This window comes from Aegilops tauschii, chromosome 6 (assembly GCF_002575655.3).
Source record: "Aegilops tauschii subsp. strangulata cultivar AL8/78 chromosome 6, Aet v6.0, whole genome shotgun sequence".
In the NCBI taxonomy this organism is placed as follows: Eukaryota; Viridiplantae; Streptophyta; class Magnoliopsida; order Poales; family Poaceae; genus Aegilops; species Aegilops tauschii.
The window spans coordinates 200,113,247-200,136,448 of record NC_053040.3 but is presented as its reverse complement, the minus strand read 5'-3'; the positions used below and the strand labels follow the sequence as shown (position 1 = coordinate 200,136,448).

Sequence of the window (23,202 nt, the reverse complement as noted above, 5' to 3'; positions counted from 1 at the left end):
TTCCGAAGTTTTCTTGGTTATGTGTTGACGGATGGATACAGCTGGATCTAGGGATTGCTAGTTTGGGTGATATATTTTGTGTCCCCTGTATCCCCAACACCAGATTGCATAACCAGAAAGTTTCGGGAGTTTATAAGTGGGAATTCAAGTAGCTCCTGGGATATCTTTCTGACAGACGCATGATATGAGATTGGGGTTCGACGTCTAGTGGTCCGCCTTTCCACGGTTGGTTTTACAATGGTCCCGTAGTGTCTTAAAGAGTCCTTGGCTATGCCGACTCGGGGACGCTTCGTATGTCATGTGCACTGCCTTGTACATGATGGTGCTGTACGATCGAGCCCGTGTGGGCCCCACCACGAAAACTTCGGACGAAATCTCTATCATATGTTTGTTCCGGCTTATTCTGCAAGCCAATACTTTGTTTTGTTTTGAATTGTGGTATTCGAGTTGCTTCGAAGTCAAATGTTGATTCCATACCTTTTTCTAAGTGGCTTCTCAACTTAATGGAAGTGTGATGATTTACTATGGAATTCATTCGTTCATCCTCGTTCGAATGTTTATTGTGAAGACTAGATGTTGCAATTTCTATCCGTTGATTCTACTTGCCTATTTGTCTATCAAGATGCTAACGGATGTCACCCTCTTCAGGATGGCTCCGCCAACGCGTCAGAATCCGGAACGCAATGAAGGGAGTCAGGCGAACCCTCCGCCACCACCTCCGCCTCCGGAGGCATGGCAAGCTATCATGGCAACCACCAACGCCAATTCTCAGATGATTCTGCAACTCTTGCAAGAACGCACCCAAGGACAATGCAATCAAGAAAATCAAGGCCAAGGCAACAATCAGCCTCACTTTGCTACTCTCAACCAGTTTCTCGCAAATCAGCCCAAGTCTTTCAGCTACTGTGCCGAGGCCACGGATGCCGATGATTGGCTCGTGGACATCAACAAGCATTTTGAATGTAGCAATGTCAGGCCTGAGGACTATGTCAAGTTCGTTTCTTTTCAACTCAAGGACCAAGCTGCTGATTGGTATCAACAATACAAAGATTCCAGAGGAGGTCGTGTGATAACATGGACTGACTTCTGTCGGGACTTCAAAGCGCACCACATTCCACAAAGTGTTGTTGAGAGTAAGCGTGAGGAGTTCCGCAATCTCAAGCAAGGCAACATGTCTGTGTATCAAGTCAACATCCAGTTTCAGAAACTTGCTCGCTTCGCTAAACAAGACGTTCCTGATGAAAAGAGCATGATCTATCACTTCAGAGGTGGCCTTAGAGAGGATCTGCAGTTAGCTCTCGTTCTTGTTGAGCCTACTCAGTTTGATCAATTCTATAACATGGCACTGAAGCAAGAGGCTGCTCAGCTCAAGTGTGAGGCTTCTAAGAAGAGAGTCAGGGACGCAGTTCAGTCTTCTTCTTCCTCACTAGTGGCTGCTAAGCAACAGAAGTTCTGGTTGCCTCCTCCTCCTCCGTTTCGTCAGCCTTACCAGCAGAAGAACAAAGGTGGCCATGGATCTTCCAACTCTTCCAACTCTGGCTATCAGAACAAGTCTCAGAATCAAGCTCCAAGGCTGAATGCTCCTTATCATCATCCACTCTCAGAGGTGACTTGCAACAAGTGTCAGCAGAAAGGTCACTATGCTAACAAGTGCTTCAACCAAAGGTGCCTTCCGCCTCCTCCTCCTGTGAGATCTTCCAGCAATGCAGTGGTCAAGCATAATCCCAAGTTTGCAAAGGTCAACATGATGAATGCAGATCAAGCGGAGGAATCTACTGATGTAATAATGGGTAATCTCTCAGTTAATGATATTCCTGCAAAAGTTCTTTTTGATACTGGTGCATCGCTTTCTTTCATTTCAAGACCTTTTGCATCCAAGCATGAGTTGGTTTTTCAAGATTTGCCTAGACCGTTATCAGTTGTCTCTCCGGGTAAATTCATGAACGCAAGCTCCATGGTTCCGGATGTTTCCATCAAGATGGGCAACTATAAATTTCTGTCTTCTCTAGTTGTTCTTGGTGACTCGGATATTGATCTTATTCTCGGGATGGACTGGCTTTGTAAGCACAAGGCTCAACTTGATTGTGCTGCCAGGGAAATTCAATTGACACACTCTTCTGAGGATGTTATCATTTACGCCGCTCGTGATGACACCATTCGGTTATTTTCTCTCAATGAGAAGGGCGAATAGAATGCCATCTCTCAGATTCCAGTCGTTTGTGAGTACCAAGATGTCTTTCTAGAAGAGCTTCCGGGTATGCCTCCTCACCGGCCAGTTGAGTTCGTTATCGATCTTGAGCCTGGCACTGAACCCGTTTGCAAACGTCCATACAAGCTTGGACCCAAGGAGCTGAAGGAATTGAAGAAACAGCTCGATGAACAAGAGCGTTTGGGTCTGATCAGACCGAGTTCATCTCCATGGGGTTGTGGTGTTCTTTTTGTCCAGAAGAAGGATGGCACGGAAAGACTTTGTGTCGACTACCGTCCATTGAACAAGAAGACAATCAAGAACAAGTATCCACTTCCCAACATCAATGAGCTATTCGAGCAACTCAAAGGTGCTAGAGTATTCTCCAAGCTTGACCTTCGTATGGGTTATCATCAGATTCGCATTCGTGAAGAAGATATTCCCAAGACAGCATTCAGAACAAGCTTTGGTTCTTATGAATATACTGTCATGTCTTTCGGTCTTGTCAATGCTCCTCCAACATTCTCTCGGATGATGAATTTCATCTTCAACCCCTATACCAATGAATTCTCCCTGGTGTATCTCGATGATATCTTGGTTTTCTCCAAGAATAAGAAGGATCATGCCAAACATTTGCGATTGGTGCTCGACAAGCTCAGAGAGTATCAATTCTATGCGAAGTTTTCAAAATGTGAGTTTTGGATCGATGAAGTTCTTTACCTTGGTCATATCATCTCTGCAAAGGGCATCGCTGTTAATCCCGAGAAGGTGTCTGCAATTGTGAATTGGGAACCTCCTCAGAATGTCAAGCAGCTTCGCAGTTTTCTTGGTCTTGCAAGCTATTGCCGAAGATTCGTTGAGAATTTCTCTAAGATTGCAAAGCCTCTTTCCAACCTCCTCCAGAAGCATGTGAAGTATGTCTGGTCTCCTGAGTGTGATGTTGCTTTCAACACTCTCAAAGAGAAACTAGTCACAGCTCCTGTCTTAACTCCTCCTGACGAATCCAAGCCATTTGAAGTTTTCGGTGATGCTTCTCTCCAAGGTCTCGGTGCTGTGTTAATGCAAGAGAAGAAAGTTGTGGCCTATACCTCTCGTCAGTTGAAGCCCAACGAAAAGAACTACCCCACTCACGATCTTGAGTTGGCGGCAGTTGTCCATGCATTAATAACATGGAGACATCTCTTGTTGGGAAGGAAAGTGGACATTTTCACCGATCACAAGAGTCTCAAGTACATCTTCACTCAGCCCAACATCAACCTCAGGCAAACTCGATGGGTCAAAATGATTCAAGAGTACAATCCGAGTATTGAATATACTCCAGGCAAAGCCAATGTCATTGCAGATGGTTTGAGCAGGAAGGCTTATTGCAACAGCTTAATTCTCAAGCCATTCCAACCGGATCTTTGTGAAGCTTTCCGCAAGCTGAATCTCCAAGTTGTTCCTCAAGGCTTTCTTGCCAACCTCAGAGTCTCTCCTACATTGGAAGATAAAAATTCGTGAGGCACAACTTCTTGATGCCATGGTGAAGAAGGTGAAACGCGGTATCGACAAGGGTCTTTCTAAATACAAGTGCTATCGCATTGATGACAGAGACACTTTATTCTTCGAGGACCGGATTGTGGTTCCTAAAGGTGATCTAAGGAAAGTCATTATGAATGAAGCGCACAATTCTCTTCTTTCCATTCATCCGGGAAGTATGAAGATGTACCATGACCTCAAGCAGTCGTATTGGTGGACTTGAATGAAGCGAGAAATCGCCCAATTCGTGAATGAATGTGATGTCTGTCGAAGAGTGAAAGCAGAACACCAACGACCAGCTGGTCTCCTCCAACCTCTTGCTATCCCAGAATGGAAGTTTGATCATATCGAAATGGACTTCGTGACTGGATTTCCCAAGTCCAAGCGTGGAAATGATGCTATCTTCGTTGTCATCGACAAGCTTACTAAAGTGGCTCATTTCCTTCCAATCAAAGAATCCATTACAGCAGCTCAGTTGGCAGAGCTATACACCTCCAGGATTGTCTCCTTGCACGACATTCCACAATTGATTTCTTCAGATCGTGGAAGCATCTTCACTTCTAAGTTCTGGGACGCCTTCCAGAAGGCCGTGGGCACCAACATTCGCTTCAGCACAACTTTCCATCCTCAAACTAGTGGCCAAGTCGAGCGAATCAATCAAATCCTTGAAGATATGCTCAGGGCTTGTGTCATTTCCTTTGGCATGAAATGGGAAGATTGTCTTCCATATGCTGAATTCTCCTACAACAACAGCTTCCAAGCGAGTTCGGGCAGGGCCCCATTCGAGATTCTCTATGGCAGAAAGTGCTGTACTCCTCTCAATTGGTCAGAGACTGGTGAACGCCAACTTCTTGGCAATGACTTAATCACTGAGGCTGAGGAAATGTGTAAAGTCATCCGTGATAATCTCAAAGCCGCGCAATCGCGCCAGAAGAGTTACTATGATAGTAAGCACCGTGATGTGGCTTTCGAGATCGGAGACCATGTCTACCTCCGCATCTCTCCAATGAAAGGCACTTGTCGCTTCGGTATCAAAGGGAAGCTTGCCCCTAGATACGTGGGTCCTTTCAAGATCATTGGCAAAAGAGGCGACCTCGCCTATCAACTTGAGCTTCCTTCCAACTTCGCGAATGTGCACGATGTGTTCCACGTGTCACAGCTCCACAATTGCTTCAAGACGCCTGAGCGCACCATCAACTTCGAAGAGATTGACCTCCCAGAAGATCTGTCTTATCATGAGCACCCCGTTGCTATTCTTGAAGAAACTGAGCGCAAGACTCGCAACAAGTCAATCAAATTCCTAAAAGTGAAGTGGTCGCACCATTCCGACCGAGAAGCCACCTGGGAATGCGAGGACCATCTCCGTTCCGAATATCCGGAGTTCTTTCAGTCCTAGATCTCGGGACGAGATCCTCTCGTAGTGGTGGAGTGTTGTAACACCCCGGATGTAACTTTCCATATTTGTAACTCCGACTCTTGCCATTTTCGGCTATGTGCTATGATATTCCCTTCGTGGTTGGGTTTTGTCTTTCATTTTGCATTTTGTTCATGTCATGCATATCATATCATGTCATCATGTGCATCTCATTTGCATACGTGTTCGTCTCATGCATCCGAGCATTTTCCCCGTTGTCCGTTTTGCAATCCGGCACTCCCACCTCCTCCGGCGCACCCCTCTTGTTTCTTTTTGTGAGCGGGTGTTGAACGTTCTCGGAATGGACCGAGGCTTGCCAAGTGGCCTTGGTATACCACCGGTAGACCACCTGTCAAGTTTCGTGCCATTTGGAGGTCGTTTGATGCTCCAACGGTTAACCGGGTAACCGTAAAGTCCTTTTGTGTGTTGCAGCAAAACCCCCTCCAAACAGCCCAAAACCCCTCTAAGTCTCTTCCATGCTCTAGGTCGTTCGATCACGATCGTGTGGGTGAAAACCGCACTCCATTTGGAGTATCCTAGCTCCCTCTACCTATAAATACACCTCTCCCTCCGAAATCTCGGGCAAAAACCACCCTAACCCTAGCCCCGCTCCCTCCGCGCCGCCCGACGTGTCCGCCCGGCGCCGGACAAACCAGCCGCAGCCAGCTGCAGCGCGCCACGTGGCAAGCCCCGCCGCCCGTACGCCGCAGCCCGGGAAGCCCGCAGCCGGCCCCCGCGGCTCGAGCCGGCTCCGCCCCCCAAGCCCGCCTTCTTCCTCCTCCGCCCCGCGCCTCCCCGCGCCTGACGCACCGTCTGCAGGAGCCGAGCCGGCGCAGCTCCGGTCACCCCTCACCGGGCACCCGCGCTTTCCGAGGACCCCACCGCCGTCGCCCTCTCCTCCTCCCGTCGCCGGTCGCCGCCTCTCCCCCGAGCCCCACTTCCCCGGCGCCGCGCCTCCCTCTCCCGAGCTAGCTCCGGCGAGAGCAGCAGCTCCCGCGAGCTTCGCACCGAGCTCGATCCAGAACCGCCGCCCGCAGGGTTGACTTTTTCCTCCCCTCAAATCTTCTAAGTTCTAAATATTTTGCAGTACATGCTCATGTTCATCGCATCATAACTCTCTGTATATAGCTCCGTTTCATGCGTGTAATATATCGAGATGTTCGTCTCGAGATGCTCTTCATTTTGTTACATTGAACCATGTTCAATTGAGTCCATATTGATGCCCAAATCTCTGTTGCAAAAGTGCTAATTGCTGTTATCTGCTGTTACTTATCAGAACTTGGTGATTTGTTATTTTTGTTGCATTTGATCTGTGCATCTTATGAGTATGAGCTCTACATGTGTTTTGATGTATGCCATGCAATCTTTACATAGGTGTATGCCATGTATTTTTGTGATCTCTGGGGTGACTAGCACAAGCATGCAAACTAGGCTTCGTAATGTTTCTGTTTTCAGGGACTGTAATTTCTCTGTGACTGTTGTTATTTTGTTGCTATGTATCCATATGTCTACAGAGAGATCCATGCTTATTTTGGTGATATTCAGTAAGGATGTTTTGTAGATATTGTTGTAGTTGATCCAGTCATGCCCTTGTTTGCAATTATGGAGTGCCATAGCATGACTCAATCTTGCTCTACTTTTGCTATAAACTATTTCTGGCAGATTGTTAACATGATATTCAATTTTGTCAAGCTTGTTGTAGTTGTTTCATACATGCTATGTACTTTCTTTTGAAATGTATTGCTTCATAAACATGCCATCTTGCTGTAGGTATTCTTGTTTTGTCATTCATTGCTTTGTGGTGAGTGCATCATGCTCACCAAGATGCCTTCATATTACTGTTTCTGCCATGCTCTGTTTTCTGCCAAGTCTGAAACCAGTTAACGAAACTTCATATGTTTATATGGTTGCCATCATATCTTCTGATCCTTTTTGGCTTATGGTCAGTAAGGAACTTTTGTCATATGCATTTAGTAGATTCATGCCATGCCTTTTTTTGCTATGTTACATTCTGGTAGCATGTGTTTTTCTTGCTCTGAACATTGCTACCTGATGCTGTTTTCTGCCATGTCCAGTTTTTCACTAAGTCTGTGAACCTGATATCTTTTGCACTTTTGCCATGCTTGTTTGAACCTTTTATGCTGTGATCTAGCCATAGCTCAGTGTTCATCTTTTGTCACGCATCTCCTGTAGATTACTGTCATATGATTTATTGCTATGTGGGAGTGCTGTAGCATAGTTTCTTGATGTATTCTAAGTGCTATCATGCTGTTAATCACAGATTCGTGTCATTCTTGTTTTGCTTGCCATTTGCAAACCGTGCATCCGTTTCCGGTGATCTTTATATCGATTTCGACCGAAATCATCTCATCTTTCTAGTGGCATGCTTGGTTTGCCAAGTTACTGCCTTGTTCATCATTTTTCTTCCGCAGCACGTATATGCATCGCATATCACATCTCGCATATCATACATGTTTTGCATCATGTTGCTTGTGCATTTCCCGTGATTGATTGTGGTTCCATTGCTTGTGTTCTTGTTTTGGGTAGAGCCGGGAGACGAGTTCGTGAACGAGGAACCTATTGAGTACGCTTACGAGGATCAAGCTTTCGACAACTCTGAGAACCTTGCAGGCAAGATGACCATACCCTCGAAATCACTTCTATCTTTGTTTTGCTAGTTGTTCGTTCTATTGCCATGCTGCGCTACCTACCACTTGCTATATCATGCCTCCCATATTGCCATGTCAGCCTCTAACCATCCTTTCCGAGCAAACCATTGTTTGGCTAAGTTACCGATTTTGCTCAGCCCTTCTTATAGCGTTGCTAGTTGCAGGTGAAGTTGAAGTTGGTTCCATGTTGGAGCATGGATATTTTGGAATATCACAATATCTCTTATTTAATTAATGCATCTATATATTTGGTGAAGGGTGGAAGGCTCGGCCTTATGCCTGGTGTTTTGGTCCACTCTTGCCGCCCTAGTTTCCGTCATACCGGTATTATGTTCCTTGAGTTTGCGTTCCTTACGCGGTTGGGTGATTTATGGGACCCCCTTGACAGTTTGCCTTGAATAAAACTCCTCCAGCAAGGCCCAACCTTGGTTTTACCATTTGCCACCTAAGCCTTTTTCCCCGGGTTTTCGCGAGCCCGAGGGTCATCTTTATTTAAACCCCCGGACCAGTGCTCCTTCGAGTGCTGGCCCAAACCGAGCGATGTCCGGCGCCCCCTGGGCAACCAGGGTCTATGCCAACCCGACGTCTGGCTCATCCGTTGTGCCCTGAGAACGAGATATGTGCAGCTCCTATCGCGATTTGTCGGCACATCGAGCGGCTTTGCTGGTCTTGTTTTACCATTGTCGAAATGTCTTGTAAACCGGGATTCCGAGACTGATCGGGTCTTCCTGGGAGAAGGTTTATCCTTCATTGACCGTGAGAGCTTATGGTGGATAAGTTGGGACACCCCTGCAGGGTATTATCTTTCGAAAGCCGTGCCCGCGGTTATGAGGCAGATGGGAATTTGTTAATGTCCGGTTGTAGAGAACTTGTCATTTGACTTAATTAAAATACATCAACCGTGTGTGTAGCCGTGATGGTCTCTTCTCGGCGGAGTCCGGGAAGTGGACACGGTTTGAGTTATGCATGAGCGTAAGTAGTTTCAGGATCACTTTTGATCATTTCTAGCTCCGCGACCGTGGCGTTGCTTCTCTTCTCGCTCTCATTTGCCTATGTTAGCCATCATGTATGCTTAGTGCTTGCTGCAGCTCCACCTCATTACACCATCCTTTCCTATAAGCTTGAATAGTCTTGATCTTGCGGGTGTGAGATTGCTGAGTCCTCGTGACTCACAGATTCTACCAAAACAGTTGCAGGTGCCGACGATGCCAGTGCAGATGACGCAACCGAGCTCAAGTGGGAGTTCGACGAGGACGTGGTCGTTACTATGTGTCCTTTCCTGATGATCAGTAGTGGAGCCCAGTTGGGACGATCGGGGATCTAGCATTTGGGGTTATCTTATTTTCATTTGGTTTTGACCATAGCCGGTCTATGTGTGGATTTTGGATGATGTATGAATTATAATTATGTATTGTGTGAAGTGGCGATTGTAAGCCAACTCTTGTTATCCCATTCTTGTTCATTACATGGGATTGTGTGAAGATGACCCTTCTTGCGACAAAACCACAATGCGGATATGCCTCTAAGTCGTGCCTCGACACATGGGAGATATAGCCGCATCGTGGGCGTTACACTGCAGCCCCCGGGCCGGGTGCGACTGCTGCAGTCCCCAAGCCGCTTGGTGAAGTCCCTGGGCCGGCTGCTGCAGCCCCCGGACCGGGTTGTGAAGTTCCCGGGCCGGGAGCGACTGCTGCAGTCTCCATGCCGCCTGCCGAAGTCCCCGGGCCGGTTGCTGCAGCCCCCAAGTCGGATCCGACTGCTTCGGGAGTAGCCGGCACGAAGATGGACTCGGATTGTGGAGAAGGCTTGATTGATGGCTTGCGGAGGCACTGAAGGAAAACGCCGGCTGGTATTGCTTGATGGGTGGAGCCGATCCGTGCCAGAACATCAGCTGGCTCGTTTTAATTCTGTGGCACGTGAAGGAAATCACACCCTTCAAAATAGCCGCTGAGTCGCTGAACGAGGAAACGGCAACTCGCCATGTTTGCATCCTTAGCGTCCCATTCACCAGACGACTGTTGGACCACCAAGTCAGAGTCGCCATAGCACAGGATCCGGCGGATGCCGATCTCTTTGGCCAGCGGGAGGCCGTGTACTAGCGCCTCGTACTCGGGCATGTTGGAGGCGGCAAAGTGGATTTGCAATATGTATCTGAGCTTGTCGCCTTTGGGAGAGGTGAGGACAATGCCGGCTCCCAAGACGGTGCGCATCTTCGAGCCATCAAAGTGCATCCGCCAATGAGTGGAGTCGGAGCTGGCGGCAGGTACTCGGTCTCGGCCCAGTCGACGAGGAAGTCGGCCAGTGCTTGGGACTTAATGGCGGTGCATGGCTGGTAGAAGATGGTGTAGGGGGCTAACTCGATGGCCCATTTGGCCACTCAGCTAGATGCATCTCTGTTGCCTATGATCTCAGCAAGCGGGGGCAGTGTAGGGTGCTCTTCAAAGTATGGCTTTAGCTTCTTGGCAGCAAAATGCACGTCGTAGCACATCTTCTGGTAGTGGGGGTATTTCTGCTTCGAGGTTGACAGCACCTTGCTCAAATAATACACAAGCCTCTGGACCGGCTGTGCTCTGCCGTCTTCTGGGCGCTCTACTACCATGACAGTGCTGACCACCCGGCTGGTGGTGGCGATGTAGAGGTACATGGGTTCTTTAGCAGTCGGAGTTGCCAGGACAGGCGGTGTGGTCAACATCTTCTTCAGCTGGAGAAAGTCCTCGTCTGCCTTGTCATTCCACTCGAAGTGAGTGGTTTTCTTCATGAGTTGGTACAAGGGAAGAGCCTTCTCGCCCAGCCAACTGATGAAACGGCTGATGGATGCCAAGCAGCCGGTGAACTTCTGGACGTCTGCAGTCGGGTGGGTCTCTCCATCCTCTCGATGGCTTTGATCTTCACAGGGTTGCACTCAATATCGCGTTCTGAGACCAGGAAACCAAGGAGCTGGCCGGCTGGTACTCCAAAAACACACTTCTCCGGGTTGAGCTTGATTTGAAATCGGCACAGATTATCAAAAGTTTCCTTGAGATCTGCCAAGAGGGTACCGCGCTTCTCCGTCTTCACCACAATATTGTCTACATAGACATGGGCATTTCTGTTGAGTTGCTTGAGGAGGCACTTCTGCATGCAACTCTGAAACGTGGCACCGGCATTTCTCAAACCGAATGTCATGGTCAGGTAGCAGAAGGCTCCGAATGGTGTGATGAAGGTGGTCTTCAGGCGGTTTGCCGGGTTCAACTTGATCTGGTGGTAACCTGAGTAGGCATCCAAGAAACTCAACAGCTCGCATCCAGCTTAGAGTCTATCACTTGGTCAATCCGAGGCAAAGCAAATGGATCCTTGGGGCAGGCTTTGTTGAGACTGTTGTAATCAATGCACATGTGGCACTTGTTGTTCTTCTTCAGTACAAGGACTAGGTTGGCAAGCCATTCTGGAAAAAACACTTCCATAATGAAGTCGGCTGCCAGAAGCCGGGCTATCTCTTCACCAACAATTCTCTCTTCTCTTCCGACAGTCGGCGGAGGGGTTGCTTGACTGGTTTTGCATCTGCTCTGACATGTAGCTTGTGCTCGGCGAAATCCGTCGGAACACCCGACAAGTCTTTGGGAGACCATGCAAAGATGTCCCGATTCTCACGGAGGAAATCGACGAGCTTGCTTTCCTATTTGCTATTGAGGTTGGTACCTACGATAGCGTGCCTCTCCGGGTGTTCTGGGTCCAAGGGGATCTTCTTCGTTTCTTTGGCCGGCTAGAAGGAGCCCTGGGTCTCCGACTCTTTGGGCTCTGGTGACATGTTGGCTGCTTGCTGGCCATGGCCACCACCCGGTCCAGGAGCTTCTTCTCAGCAGCAATCACAAGGGACTCGGCCAGCCGGCTGTTGGCCGCGGCACAGGCATCCGACTTCTCGTAGTCCCCGGCTATCGTGATAATGCCCTTGATTCCCGGCATCTTCAGCTTGAGGTAGGCATAATGAGGTACCGCCATGAACTTGGCTAGAGCTGGCCAGCCTAGGAGCACATGATAAGGGCTCTCTAGGTCAACCACCTCAAACCGAATTGCTTGACGGTGGAAATGATTATTGTCTTCGAAGAGGACATCTATCTTGATCTTGCCGATTGGTGAGCAGGAAAGGCCGGGCACAATGCCATGAAACACAGTCCGACTGGGCTGGAGCTGCTTCTCTTTGATGCTCGACTTCTCCATGGTGTCACGGTAAAGGATGTTGATGCTGCTACCGCCATCTATCAGAATCCGGGAGACTAGCAGCTCGCCTCTCTGTTGCAAGGGTGGCATCCAGCACTAGGGCATAGGAACCCGAAGAAGGCATTACTTCCGGGTGGTCAGCTCGGCTCCAGCTGATAGGCTTCTTAGACCAGTGCATGAACTCTGGGGCCGTTGAGGCAACATCGTTCACTTCACGGTGCTGCTGACGTCGGCTGTGTCTGTCGTTCGCCACACTGGTGAAGACAACGTAAGCACCATGTTCTTCAGGGAATTCATCCTGGATCACACCGACTGCTGGACGGGCTGTCGGCTGCAGGGGAGGCGGAGCCGGTGTGCCAGCAGGCGGAGGCGGCAGTCCCTCGCCCTTGGTAATGCGGACAAGCCAATGGCATTTCCGGGTCGTATGGTTGGATGGCTTCGCGCCGCTGTGGAACTTGCAGGGAGCATCGAGGGTCTGCTCAAAGGAGAAGGTAGGCAGCCAAACAGGCTTGCCACCCTTCTGACGCTTGGGACCGGGTTGTCCTTCAGGCTGCTGGTCTTGAACTATTGCCACCTGCTGGCTGGTGGAAGCCGGCTGCGGGGCCTTGCGCTTGTTGTCGTTTGGCGGTTGGTGCCGATTGTTGTCACCAGCTGGCGTCCGAGAAACCGGAGGAAGTACATTCCCAGAAGCGTCCACTCGAAGCTCCGACTTCATGGAGGAGTCTGGAGTGGCGTACTTGTCTGCTATGATCAACAGCTCGTCAAGTGTGGCCGGCTCATCGTAGAGGAGTCGGTGCTTGAGTAAGGTGCCCTCTCGGCACCCGGCGGTGAAGTACTCTATGGCTTGCACCTCATGCACCCCTTCGCAGGAGTTGCGTAGTTCGGCCCACCGCGTCAAGTAGTCGCGGGTGGAGTCATCCGGGCCTTGAACGCACAGCGAGAGCTAGCAGGGCTTGGGCAGCCGCTTGTAGGTGCTGGTGAAGTTGCGGATGAAGACTTCAGTGAAATCTACCCAACTGTTGATGTTGCGGGGCTTCAGGCTGTTCAGCCATGTCTGGGTCGTGCCCTGGAGCATGAGCAAAACGTACTTCACGGCAATGCGCTTGTTGCCATTTGCTATGTTGACGGTTATGGAGTAGTCGACCAGCCAATCTTCCGGCTTCACGGAGCCGTTGTACTTGGGCGTGTCTCGTGGGAGCGAGAACCCTTTGGGGAAGGGCTCGTCGCGAATGCGGGGGCCGAAAAAAGGCGGGCCCATCGCATCTTCTTCTTCTAGCGCCAGGGATCGAGCGAGGCGGACGATCTGGTGGTAGGCATCATTCTCTCCGACTCCTTCTCGGCGGCCCAGCCAGTCTCCGAGAGTCGGATGCTCAACAGGCGGCGGGGAGGCACGCCTCTCCCTGCGAGGAGGAGGGGGGCGGATAATCGTCCCGTCGTTCCACTGCTCGTGGGCGGCCATCTTGGTTGCACTCGATGGTGAGGCATGTGCGGCTGCGGCTAGCAGCCGGCTCTCGGTCTCGTCTATCGCGGATGCCGCCTATCGGCGTCCGGGAGGTCGCGCCTTGCTCTCGGTGAGGGGCGGGTTCTCAACCCGCTGGCCGGGATCTTCCACGCGATAGCCGGCTTCTTGCTGTGCGGCAGCCGCGTCGATGAGCTGCTAAACGCGCTCCGTCATGTAGCGACGCTCGTCACGCTCTAGGTGGTCCAGCTCGTGTGCTGCCGCCTGGGTAGCTCGTATGTTCTCCATGGGCGTGGCGTACACTGGGCGGTCTACCCCGAACATGCTGGCGACGGCAGCACCGCACTGTCGGACCGTGCCAATGCGGCTAGGCCCGCCAGCAGCCGGCGTGCCACCAACGGCGCGATCGATCTCGCGTTGGTAGGCCTCGGAGAGGCGTCTCATGGTAGCCAACTTCTTGGCGCTTTCGATGAGTGAGACGCGGCAGGCTTCTAGCGTCTCGGCCGTCTTCTGCGATGGGCGCAGACAGGTCCCGCAGTGCCCCGTGCAGCGGGTCCTGGGCGGCTCCGCCAGAGGCTCCGTCGTGGCTGATGACGAGCACCTCCGTGACAGTGCTACCGCAGCTGTCCGCGCGAGGGAGCGGGTCGTCGATAACCACCACGTTGGTGGGGAAGGCGTCGAGGGATGCCGTTTCAGAGTCGACAAGCATCGGGTCGGTGGACCCGATCGACTCTAGGTTGGAGGCCGGCTCGTTGGCAATATGGAGCTTGCCGAGGAGGTCGATGAGGCAGCTCTCGGAGCTGGCTGCTCCCACGTTGGGCGTGGGCTCGTCGAAGAGGCGGACCTCGCCAATCAGATCAGCGAGGCAGCTCGCCGCGCAAGCGACTTCCGCGCCATGCAGCTCGTCGGCGCAAAAACCATCAGGCATGCCGGGCTGGTTGCGCTCGCTAGGGAGGAAAAGGGTTCCCGTCCAGAACAGATCTCCGGACGATGGTGCACCTAGCCCCACGGTGGGCGCCAAATGTCGGGGGTGTCGTGCGACATATGCCAAAGGATGGCTTATCATGATGGGGGAGAGTAAGACGTCGCCGGTGCATGGAAACGGGATAAGGCGTAGACATGTATGCCGACGCATCTTACCCAGGTTCGGGGCTCTCCTAGGAGATAACACCCCTAGTCCTGCTCTGCTGGGTCTCCGCATGATCACTAAATCAACAAAGGTGGCTACAAGCTTGCTCCTTGAGTTGTTTCTCTAGAGGAGGAAGCAGAACAAGGCTAGCCCAAGCTTCACTCTCTCTATATGTGTGTATGGCCTCTATGAGGCTGAACCCTTTGCATGGGTGCCCTGGGGGTTTATATAGGCCTACCCCCAGGGGGTACAATGGTAATTTTGCCGGGTGTAGGACCTGGCTGTCAGTGTCCACGGTCGCCGGCTTCTCCGCCGGCCGCTGGGGCCCGCCGGCTGTCTCGTACTTCACCAATAGGCCGCGCCCATTGCTTGCGGGCCATGCCGGCTGCTAAGTGCTGTGGCCGCGCCAGTGATGATGCATGCTTTGTCGGGGAGAGCATGGCTACAGTGCCGTCGCCTGGTGGGTGTTCATTGTAGCCACTCCCCGTCTCTTCTGATTAATGGCGCACAGACTCCGAGGGAGGGGGGCCGCCTGCTGGGAGTCGGCCTCCCTCGTGCCGACTGGTCAGGGCTTGCCGCCTTCTTGCTTCTCACGGACAGGTAGGGCCCGCCGCCTGCGGGCCATACCGACAGCCCGTAGTGCGAGCATGGCCTTCTCTGTCGTGGGTGATGTCTTGGGCTGTGTGGCAATAGTGTCGCGCCGGACGAGGGATGCCCGCCTAGTACACCGCACTGTGGCCGCGCTCCGCCCCGGATTCGGGGGTGGCAGTCTGTACTGTATCCACGCCCCGTGTCGTCGTTATAATGTGGTGCAAACTTCAAGGGAGCGAAGGGGGGGCGCCTGCTAGGAGCCGGCCTCTCTAGAGGCCGCCTGCTAGGACTCGGCCCACCTCATGGCTATCTTCTGGGGACTGCCGCCCTCTAGTTGCCGGCTGCTTGGACTAGCCGGCCCTGAGAAAGCGGCTCTTCGTCTTTGAGGCTTGAGGGGCGCAGCCGGCCCAGATGAGGCTACCCGTGGTCATTTACTCCGACACGCACCTGGGTGCCCCCCGGACCGCTTCTTTGCTCTATAAATACCCCAATATTCCAGAAACCCTAGGGGAGTCGACGAAAATCAATTCCAGCCGCCGCAGAGTCCAGAACCCACAGATCCAATCTAGACACCATCACGGAGGGGTTCACCACTTCCGTTGGTGCCTCTCCGATGATGCGTGAGTAGTTCTTTGTAGACCTACGGGCCCGTAGTTAGTCGCTAGATGACTTCCCCTCTCTCCCTTTTGATTATCAATACAATGGTCTCTTGGAGATCCATATGATGTAACTCTTTTTGCGGTGTGTTTGTTGGGATCGGATGAACTTTGAGTTTATGATCGGATCTATATTTTTATCCGTGAAAGTTATTTCAGTCTTCTTTGACCTATTATATGCATGATTGCTTATAGCCTCGTATTTCTTCTCCGATATTTGGGTTTTGTTTGGCCAAATTGATCTATTTATCTTGCAATGGGAAGAGGTGCTTTGTAGTGGGTTCGATCTTACGGTGCTTGATCCCAGTGACAGAAGGGGAACCGACATGTATGTACCGTTGCTACTTAGGATAAAACGATGGGTTCTATTTCTACATAAATAAATCTTGTCTACATCATGTCATCGTTCTTATTGCATTACTCCGTTTCTCCATGAACTTAATACACTAGATGCATGCTGGATAGCGGTGGATGTGTGGAGTAATAGTAATAGATGCAGGCAGGAGTCGGTCTACTAATCTTGGACGTGATGCCTATATAATGATCATTGCCTGGATATCATCATGATTATTTGAAGTTCTATCAGTTGCCCAACAGTAATTTGTTTAACCATCATTTTCTATTTTTCTCGAGAGAAGCCACTAGTGAAACCTACGGCCCCCGGGTCACTTCCTTTGCTTTTATTTTTAGATCTATGAAACCAAAAATACCTTGCTGCACTTTACTTTATTTGGCGTTTGATCTATCAATATTTACTACACTCTCACGTCCGTTTGCCAATTTCTGGCGCCGTTACCTGAAAGGGATTGACAACCCGTTTTACACGTCGGGTTGCGAGTATTTGTTATTTGTGTGCAGGTGCTGTTTACGTAGTGTTGCTTGGTTCTCCTACTGGTTCGATAACCTTGGTTTCATCACTGTGGGAAATACCTACCGCTGCTGTGCTACATCATCCCTTCCTCTTTGGAGAAATATCGACGTAGCTTCAAGCCACATCAGCACTATCGTTTGCTTATGAATAGATTTCACTCAAGCTTTCTTAATAAGATGACCTCGGGCTGAATTTATTTGCTATAACATTCTTTGTATGCGGCCTGAAATATTACCTTTTAAGTTTAAGAACTTGAATATGCAAGAAAGGATCCAAAATGCCAGCAACATCATACTCAGGAGCATATGAACTTCATGGTTACGCTGGTGAATCTTTTCTGGCTTTGCACTATTTCGAGAGCTAAACTGCAGATATGAAAACACCATGGTGTTTTTCCTTCAGTAATGATGCAGCAAGACCGATGAAGTTTTCAGCCAAAACCGAGACTGGTTAACATCAATGAAGATTTCTTACAATCCTTACAGAGCACAAAGCAACCTTCTTTATATTAGCATCAATTCTCCACTTCAGGCGCTAGATCCCGTGCAATTTCAGAGGAGCTGATGTTCCCAAGCACGCACAATGCAAGTCCCATGTGAAGTGGTTTGAGTGGTTGAGATCTATGCCCCTAAATCAAGTCCCATGATGAACTGGTTCAAGTGGTTGACATCACACTGACTTTCTTCTGAAATTCTCCCGAGATATAACAACACAAGTAGAAAAATAAGCAAGCAAACCTACCAATCAAGCTTTAAATGAATTAGTAAAATAAATGCACAGTCCGGATGGCAGCCACACCAATAAAATGTTCCAGCCTCAATTTTCTACAGCCACATCAATTTAAAAAATCAAGAGAGGGGGGTGAATCAGAATCCACAGCTACAAAATCCACTTCGGCAAAGTTTTAGAATTTTACAGTAATATATCCCCTAATTGTCTCTCAAATACCAAATTATCAAATAAGTGATAATTAAGAACTTCCAGATTTCCCATTACTGAGTGTTGCTTTGTGCTTGCACTGTTGTAACATCCAACCTTTGACAAATTCCACAAGCAAGTCAACATCCAGCAATTGCACCCAGAGCATAGATTTATTAAATTGTACCCATAAGATAAGTATCGAACTCTGACAAAGTATGCGATTTACTGAGATGCTCTCACCATTTGATTAAATCAATGTGTCATCAAGGGTAAAGGACACATCTATATTCTTCTCCACCTTGCCGCTCACCAGTCTGACGAGCTAGACCAGCAGACCACTCAAGCCGGATAACCACATAATAAGCGAATACTGGTGAACACAAAGCCGAAGAGAATCCTATACAAGGCACTCACCTTGGTCGTCTCTACGCCGTTGACACTGCAAGGACGCGCTCGTTGCGCTCATCATCAGCAAGTAAATTAGACAAATATGGATGGACGGATTCTGCTGCGTCTTCCGGCGGTGGTTGCGCCGTGCGTATTCTTCATGCCTGAGGAACAGAGCCACGAGCAACGTGAAGGACCATCACAGGGCTCAGGTGGCTACCATCGCCAGTCCTCGCATCTGATGTTGGCCCAGCAGCGGGAGGGTCGCCCTCCTCGAACTAGCTGGCAGCGAGCCTCCAGGGCACCCGAAAGCCAACAATAGGAGTCATCCATGTCCTCATCGAGCATGCTGACGGCGAGCCTTTGGTCGGCAGCCTCGTTGATGCCTTACTGGCAGCGAGCCTCAGGTCGACCGCCTCGAGGATGTGTCCCCCGCCACCGGCATGGCACCTGACACCCAGCAGCAGGAGCAGGGTCACTCCTTGTCCTCGTCGAACATGCCAACGGTGAGCCTCGGGTCGGCGGCCTCGATGATGCGTTTTCCACCAGCACCGTGGAACACTCACCCTCCAGCAGCTTGCTCCCCGGACTCCTCCTGCACAATATGGTGGATCTCCTTTGATTTAGGGTCCCGATAACTGCCACACGTGTGGTGTATCGCGTGGTTGTGCCGCACGCCTTGTGTGGCATGGATAGGAACCCGCCTGCACGACCGCGTCCGGGCGCGCAAAGTCACAGCCCGCACGTCCGGTGTGTGGCAAACCCGCCCACACGTCCGGACCAGACGACCACGCTGCCCGCACGACCCAGCCGTCCCGGCCTCTTTTCGATCCCCAGTCCCGACTGCCGCCATTTTCTCCCACCTCTCGATCCCCTACCTCCATCGCCGGCCTTCTCTGGTTGCCATGGCAACCAGAGCAGATCCGTAGGGCCTTCCCACCGCTAACCACACCCCACTCCCCCACCCCCCACCCCCCGCCCCCCACTCCAACCCCGCCCTCCAAAGACAACCAGGTAAAAGCAGGTGAATCTCCGATCTCCTACTGCTTCTCATCCTTCTTCTGGGTAGAAAATTGCAAATTTACCAACGAAGGTGGCGACTGGATCCACGCTATCGGGGCAAAACAGTACATGGTTTTGTGTGTCTTCGCATTTGCCAAGAAGCATACACCAGATCTGCCATGTACTATGCTAGAGTTAAGCTTAAGTTCTCAGTTCGCTTGGTGCAAGTAGTTGGTAATGAATGGATGCGTAGGAATCCCTAAAAAGAGGGAGAGAAATGAGAAATTTGGGATAAAGGGGGGTAGGAAAATTAGTTGCCACTTGTGTCTAACGTCAGTTGCCACCTATCGTTGCCGTTAACTGCCACCATGTTAATCTGTTGCTTGCCATCCTATTGTGGTGGCTGTTGCCATCGAATCGAAAGGATAGCTGGCACCTAGATTTTAGAAAAGAGAGTGGATGTGCATGTCCTACTTGCCATGATGTGTTGGTTGCCTGCGCATGAAAATGTGATAAGACTGTCGTGTTATCTTGTACGTGCAATCAGTAGAAGAATACATTTTTTGCGGATTGTTGATGCGTTCTTGTTCATGCAGTGATTGAGACCACATTGGCAGAAACAAAACGCGGAAAGAATGAATCACGAAGATGGCGCTGATCCTTGGGTTTCTCAAAGGCCAGAAACGCCCCCTTGGGATGCAGCAGAGTACAGTCAACTCATTTCTGCAGGGCCGTTCCTGCCACTACTAGAGCAGTACGCAGGCATTGGTATGATGCATGATAAGAAAGAAAAGAACATTTGCCATGTTCGCGATGATGAAGATGACATTCTACTTATGTCCTACACTGTCATTTTTCGCAGGTTCTTATGACCAAAACACACTCAGGGGGCACCATGGCAAGTTCAGTTACAGGGCGCTAACACTGACAAATGTACGGGCAGCCAACTTCAACTAGCTAATGTGGCAAATCAAGGTAACGCATACGAAAATGAAACATACTGGTGTGGACATGAAAAATAAACTTGCAAAGGATGGCAAAAGACTCACGAGTTATGTCGGAAAAAAATGCAGAACCTTCATGCAGCACGTGGCATCAGGCGGCACCCATGTACCTGCCATCGACGTCATACACAGGTGAGTCCATAAAAAGTGAAGTTGCAGACGGTGAACTAGCAGAAGGAGCATAGTTGACAACTGCAGTTGCCATGACTGAACAACTGCAGTTGCCATCCCTGGACAGCCGCAGTTGCCATGCCTGGACAACTGCCGTTGCCATTCCAGGAGAAACTGCAGTTGCCATGCCAGGACAAACTACAGTTGCCATGTATGATCAAAAATGTGATTGCAATGTACAAACAACCGTGGATGGCAAGTGTGAACAAATCTATGTGGCATTGTTGGACCACTGCATGTTCCATGTTGAAGAAACTACAGTTGCCATGCATTGACCAACTACTACCATGATTACAGGTTATTACGGTGGTGCTACCTCGACAAACGTCTCATGGCAAGCTTCACAGATTGCAGACAGAGCACGTCAATTTGGTGTGACAGACCACACAAGATGGGCACATGCGGCACAAGGTAAGGAAATTTGAACCACAAAAACAGCACTGCATTTGTTTTTGTGGGAATAGCATGTGAGGAAAAGAAGATTTGTAGCAGTGATGGTGGAAAAAATCAAACAGAAAACGCTAACAAGTGGTCGTGTGCAGTGACTCATATATTGTCTTCGGGATTTTCCAATTGCTAAAAGCATGTGTGCAGCACTAATGATTGATCGCATTTGCCTAGTGAGCTCAAGCCTAGAATACAAAGTTTTGATGCTAGAATATACTGGTTGCCATGTATTGGCAACAGTATTTGCCATGTATGTAGGACTGTAGCTGCCATTGATATAGAATCCAAGTTTTGGTACTGAAAGGAGCTGGTTGCCATGCATTGGCAACAGTAGTTGCCATGTTTGTTTGACTGTAGCTGCCATGACTGGAGAACTACAGTTGCCATGCATGTCCACATGCAGACTCACGGCTTGCTATTTGAATGATGTCATGCCAAATCACTTGCAGTTTATGTACTCTGTTATGATAAACATGTCATTCAAGCAAAATATTACGCTCGTACCTGTTTTTTTTATTACAGGGCCTTCAACTACAATCAACATCGGCGCGGGGACATCTACTGCGGGGAGCTCTGAGCGCACGGAAGACGCGTTCCACCAGCCAGCCAACAATCATGCTGCAAACAATGCCGAGTCAGAGTCGGAAATGGCAATCATTCCAGCAATGCCGACAAGCACACCTCTGAACACAAGCACTGGCAACACTCAAGTAGATGAAATTTCCGCCCATACTGAAGTGAATGATGAAACTGATGACGAAGCACAACGGGATGAAGATGGTGGGCAATCAGAGATCATGGTACCTCAGCCACCTTACGTTGGGCAGAGATTTGAATCGTTCGCAGAGGCAAAGGAATTCTACCAGACATATGCAAAGTTCCATGGATTTGTGGTCAACACCGAATACCATAGGAAAATTAAGAAAACTAACAAGTACAGCAGAGGTGAGATGAGGTGCCACAAGGCACGAAGGAACAAGAAGGGGAAAGGTGTTGCGCCTGTCGTTCCGGAACGAAAGAGAGGTATCATTCTCAAGACGGAATGCCCTGTCCGGTGTAAGCTAAACGTAGATGGAGCACAGTGGGTGGTCACTGAATATTTTGACGAGCACAACCACAAACTCATAAAGAAGTTCGACCTGGTAAAATTTCTGACCGCCCACAGAGGATTCACCCCCCTCGAGAAAAATTCATAAAGCTGCTACATGATTGTAACGTTGGTCCATCAAGAATGGTCCAGATACTATCACTCATCCACAACAAAAAAGGGACTTTGAGTAGCATGCCCTACATACCAGCTGACGTCACAAACCTAAAGGCAAAGTACCGTAGAGAGAGCAAGTTGGCTGACATAGAGGCCACAATGGCCTACTTCGATGAGAAAGCGAAGGAAGATCCAGATTTCTTCTACAGGATAAGATTGGACGATGAGGACCGTGTCAGGAACATGTATTGGGTGGATGGTGCTGCAAGAAGAGCCTACAAACATTTCCAAGATTGCATTTCATTTGACGTGACATATCTCACTAATATGTACAAGATGCCATGCGCTCCATTCATAGGAATAAATAACCACAATCAGTCGTTGCAGTTCGGACGCGGGCTCGTTCGGAACGAAGACACGGATGGGTACGTTTGGCTGTTCAAGACCTTCTTGGAGTGCATGGGTGGACTTGCTCCGATAAACATAATAACAGACTAGGATTTTAGCATGCGTGCAGGCATAGAGGAGGTCTTTCTGTTGGCAGTGCACAGGCACTGCAGGTGGCACATTATAAAGAAGGCTGAGGAGACACTAGGACCATTCTATGCTGACCGTCCAGACCTGCACAGGGCATTCGACCTGTGCGTGGACCACAGCTTGACTGTGGAGGAGTTTGAAAGGAGCTGGATGGCTATGATTGAAACATATCAAGTCCAAGACCACGAGACGCTTGCTAGCTTGTGGGAGAAGCGAATGTACTGGGTGCCGGCCTACTTCATGCAGTGCTTCTTCTCATTTCTGCAGACTACACAGCGCAGTGAGGGGTTCAATGCTGTTTTGAAGCGGTACGTGAGCCCTGACAACTCATTACTACAGTTTGCCAAGCAGTACACCGCTTTGCAACAAAAAATACTGGGATCCGAGCTACAGCAAGAAGCAAACACCGCGCTCAAGCAGCCAAAATTGCTAACGTATTTACCAATGGAGAGGCAGATGGGCAAGATATACACCAACACGATTTTTAACAAGTAAGTCAGTTGTGTTACAATCTTATTTGCACAAATCGTGAAGGTACCAGGTGCCATGTAGAATGCAATGCAGTTGAAATGCTTATTTGAAAATGATGATTGTGTTGAAAAGTAGCCATTAGGTACAGAGTAAACATGATATGTAGTTGCCGTGCTTAATGAACTACAGTTTGCCACGTTCACTGAACTACAGTTACCATGTTTGCGTAACTGCAGTTGCCATGTTTGATGAACTGCAGTTGCCATGTTTAATGAACTGCACTTGCCATATTTAATGAAATGTAAATTCCAATGGCCATGATGGTATGGAATGCAAATGCCAAATTGAAGTTGTTATGTAGTTGCC

At 49.7% G+C, this 23,202-nt stretch overlaps 1 protein-coding gene across 1 annotated transcript; it reads left to right on the top strand.

Moving 5' to 3' along the window:
- The first annotated feature begins 20,082 nt into the window (after window positions 1-20,082).
- LOC141025965 (protein FAR1-RELATED SEQUENCE 5-like) lies at window positions 20,083-22,860 on the top strand. Its single transcript, XM_073501897.1, has 5 exons — window positions 20,083-20,138; window positions 20,228-20,328; window positions 21,147-21,766; window positions 21,865-22,087; window positions 22,346-22,860. Exons 1-5 carry the CDS (start codon window positions 20,083-20,085, stop codon window positions 22,858-22,860), a joined length of 1,515 nt encoding a protein of 504 aa, XP_073357998.1.
- Window positions 22,861-23,202: the final 342 nt, after the last annotated feature.

Coding starts and splice junctions, on each gene's coding strand:
- LOC141025965 (XM_073501897.1), top strand. CDS start 20,083: ATGCAGCACGTGGCATCAGGCGGCACCCATGTACCTGCCATCGACGTC. Junction 21,767..21,864: donor TCATAAAGAAGTTCGACCTG/GTAAAATTTCTG, acceptor AGAATGGTCCAG/ATACTATCACTCATCCACAA. Junction 22,088..22,345: donor GAACATGTATTGGGTGGATG/GTGCTGCAAGAA, acceptor GCATGCGTGCAG/GCATAGAGGAGGTCTTTCTG.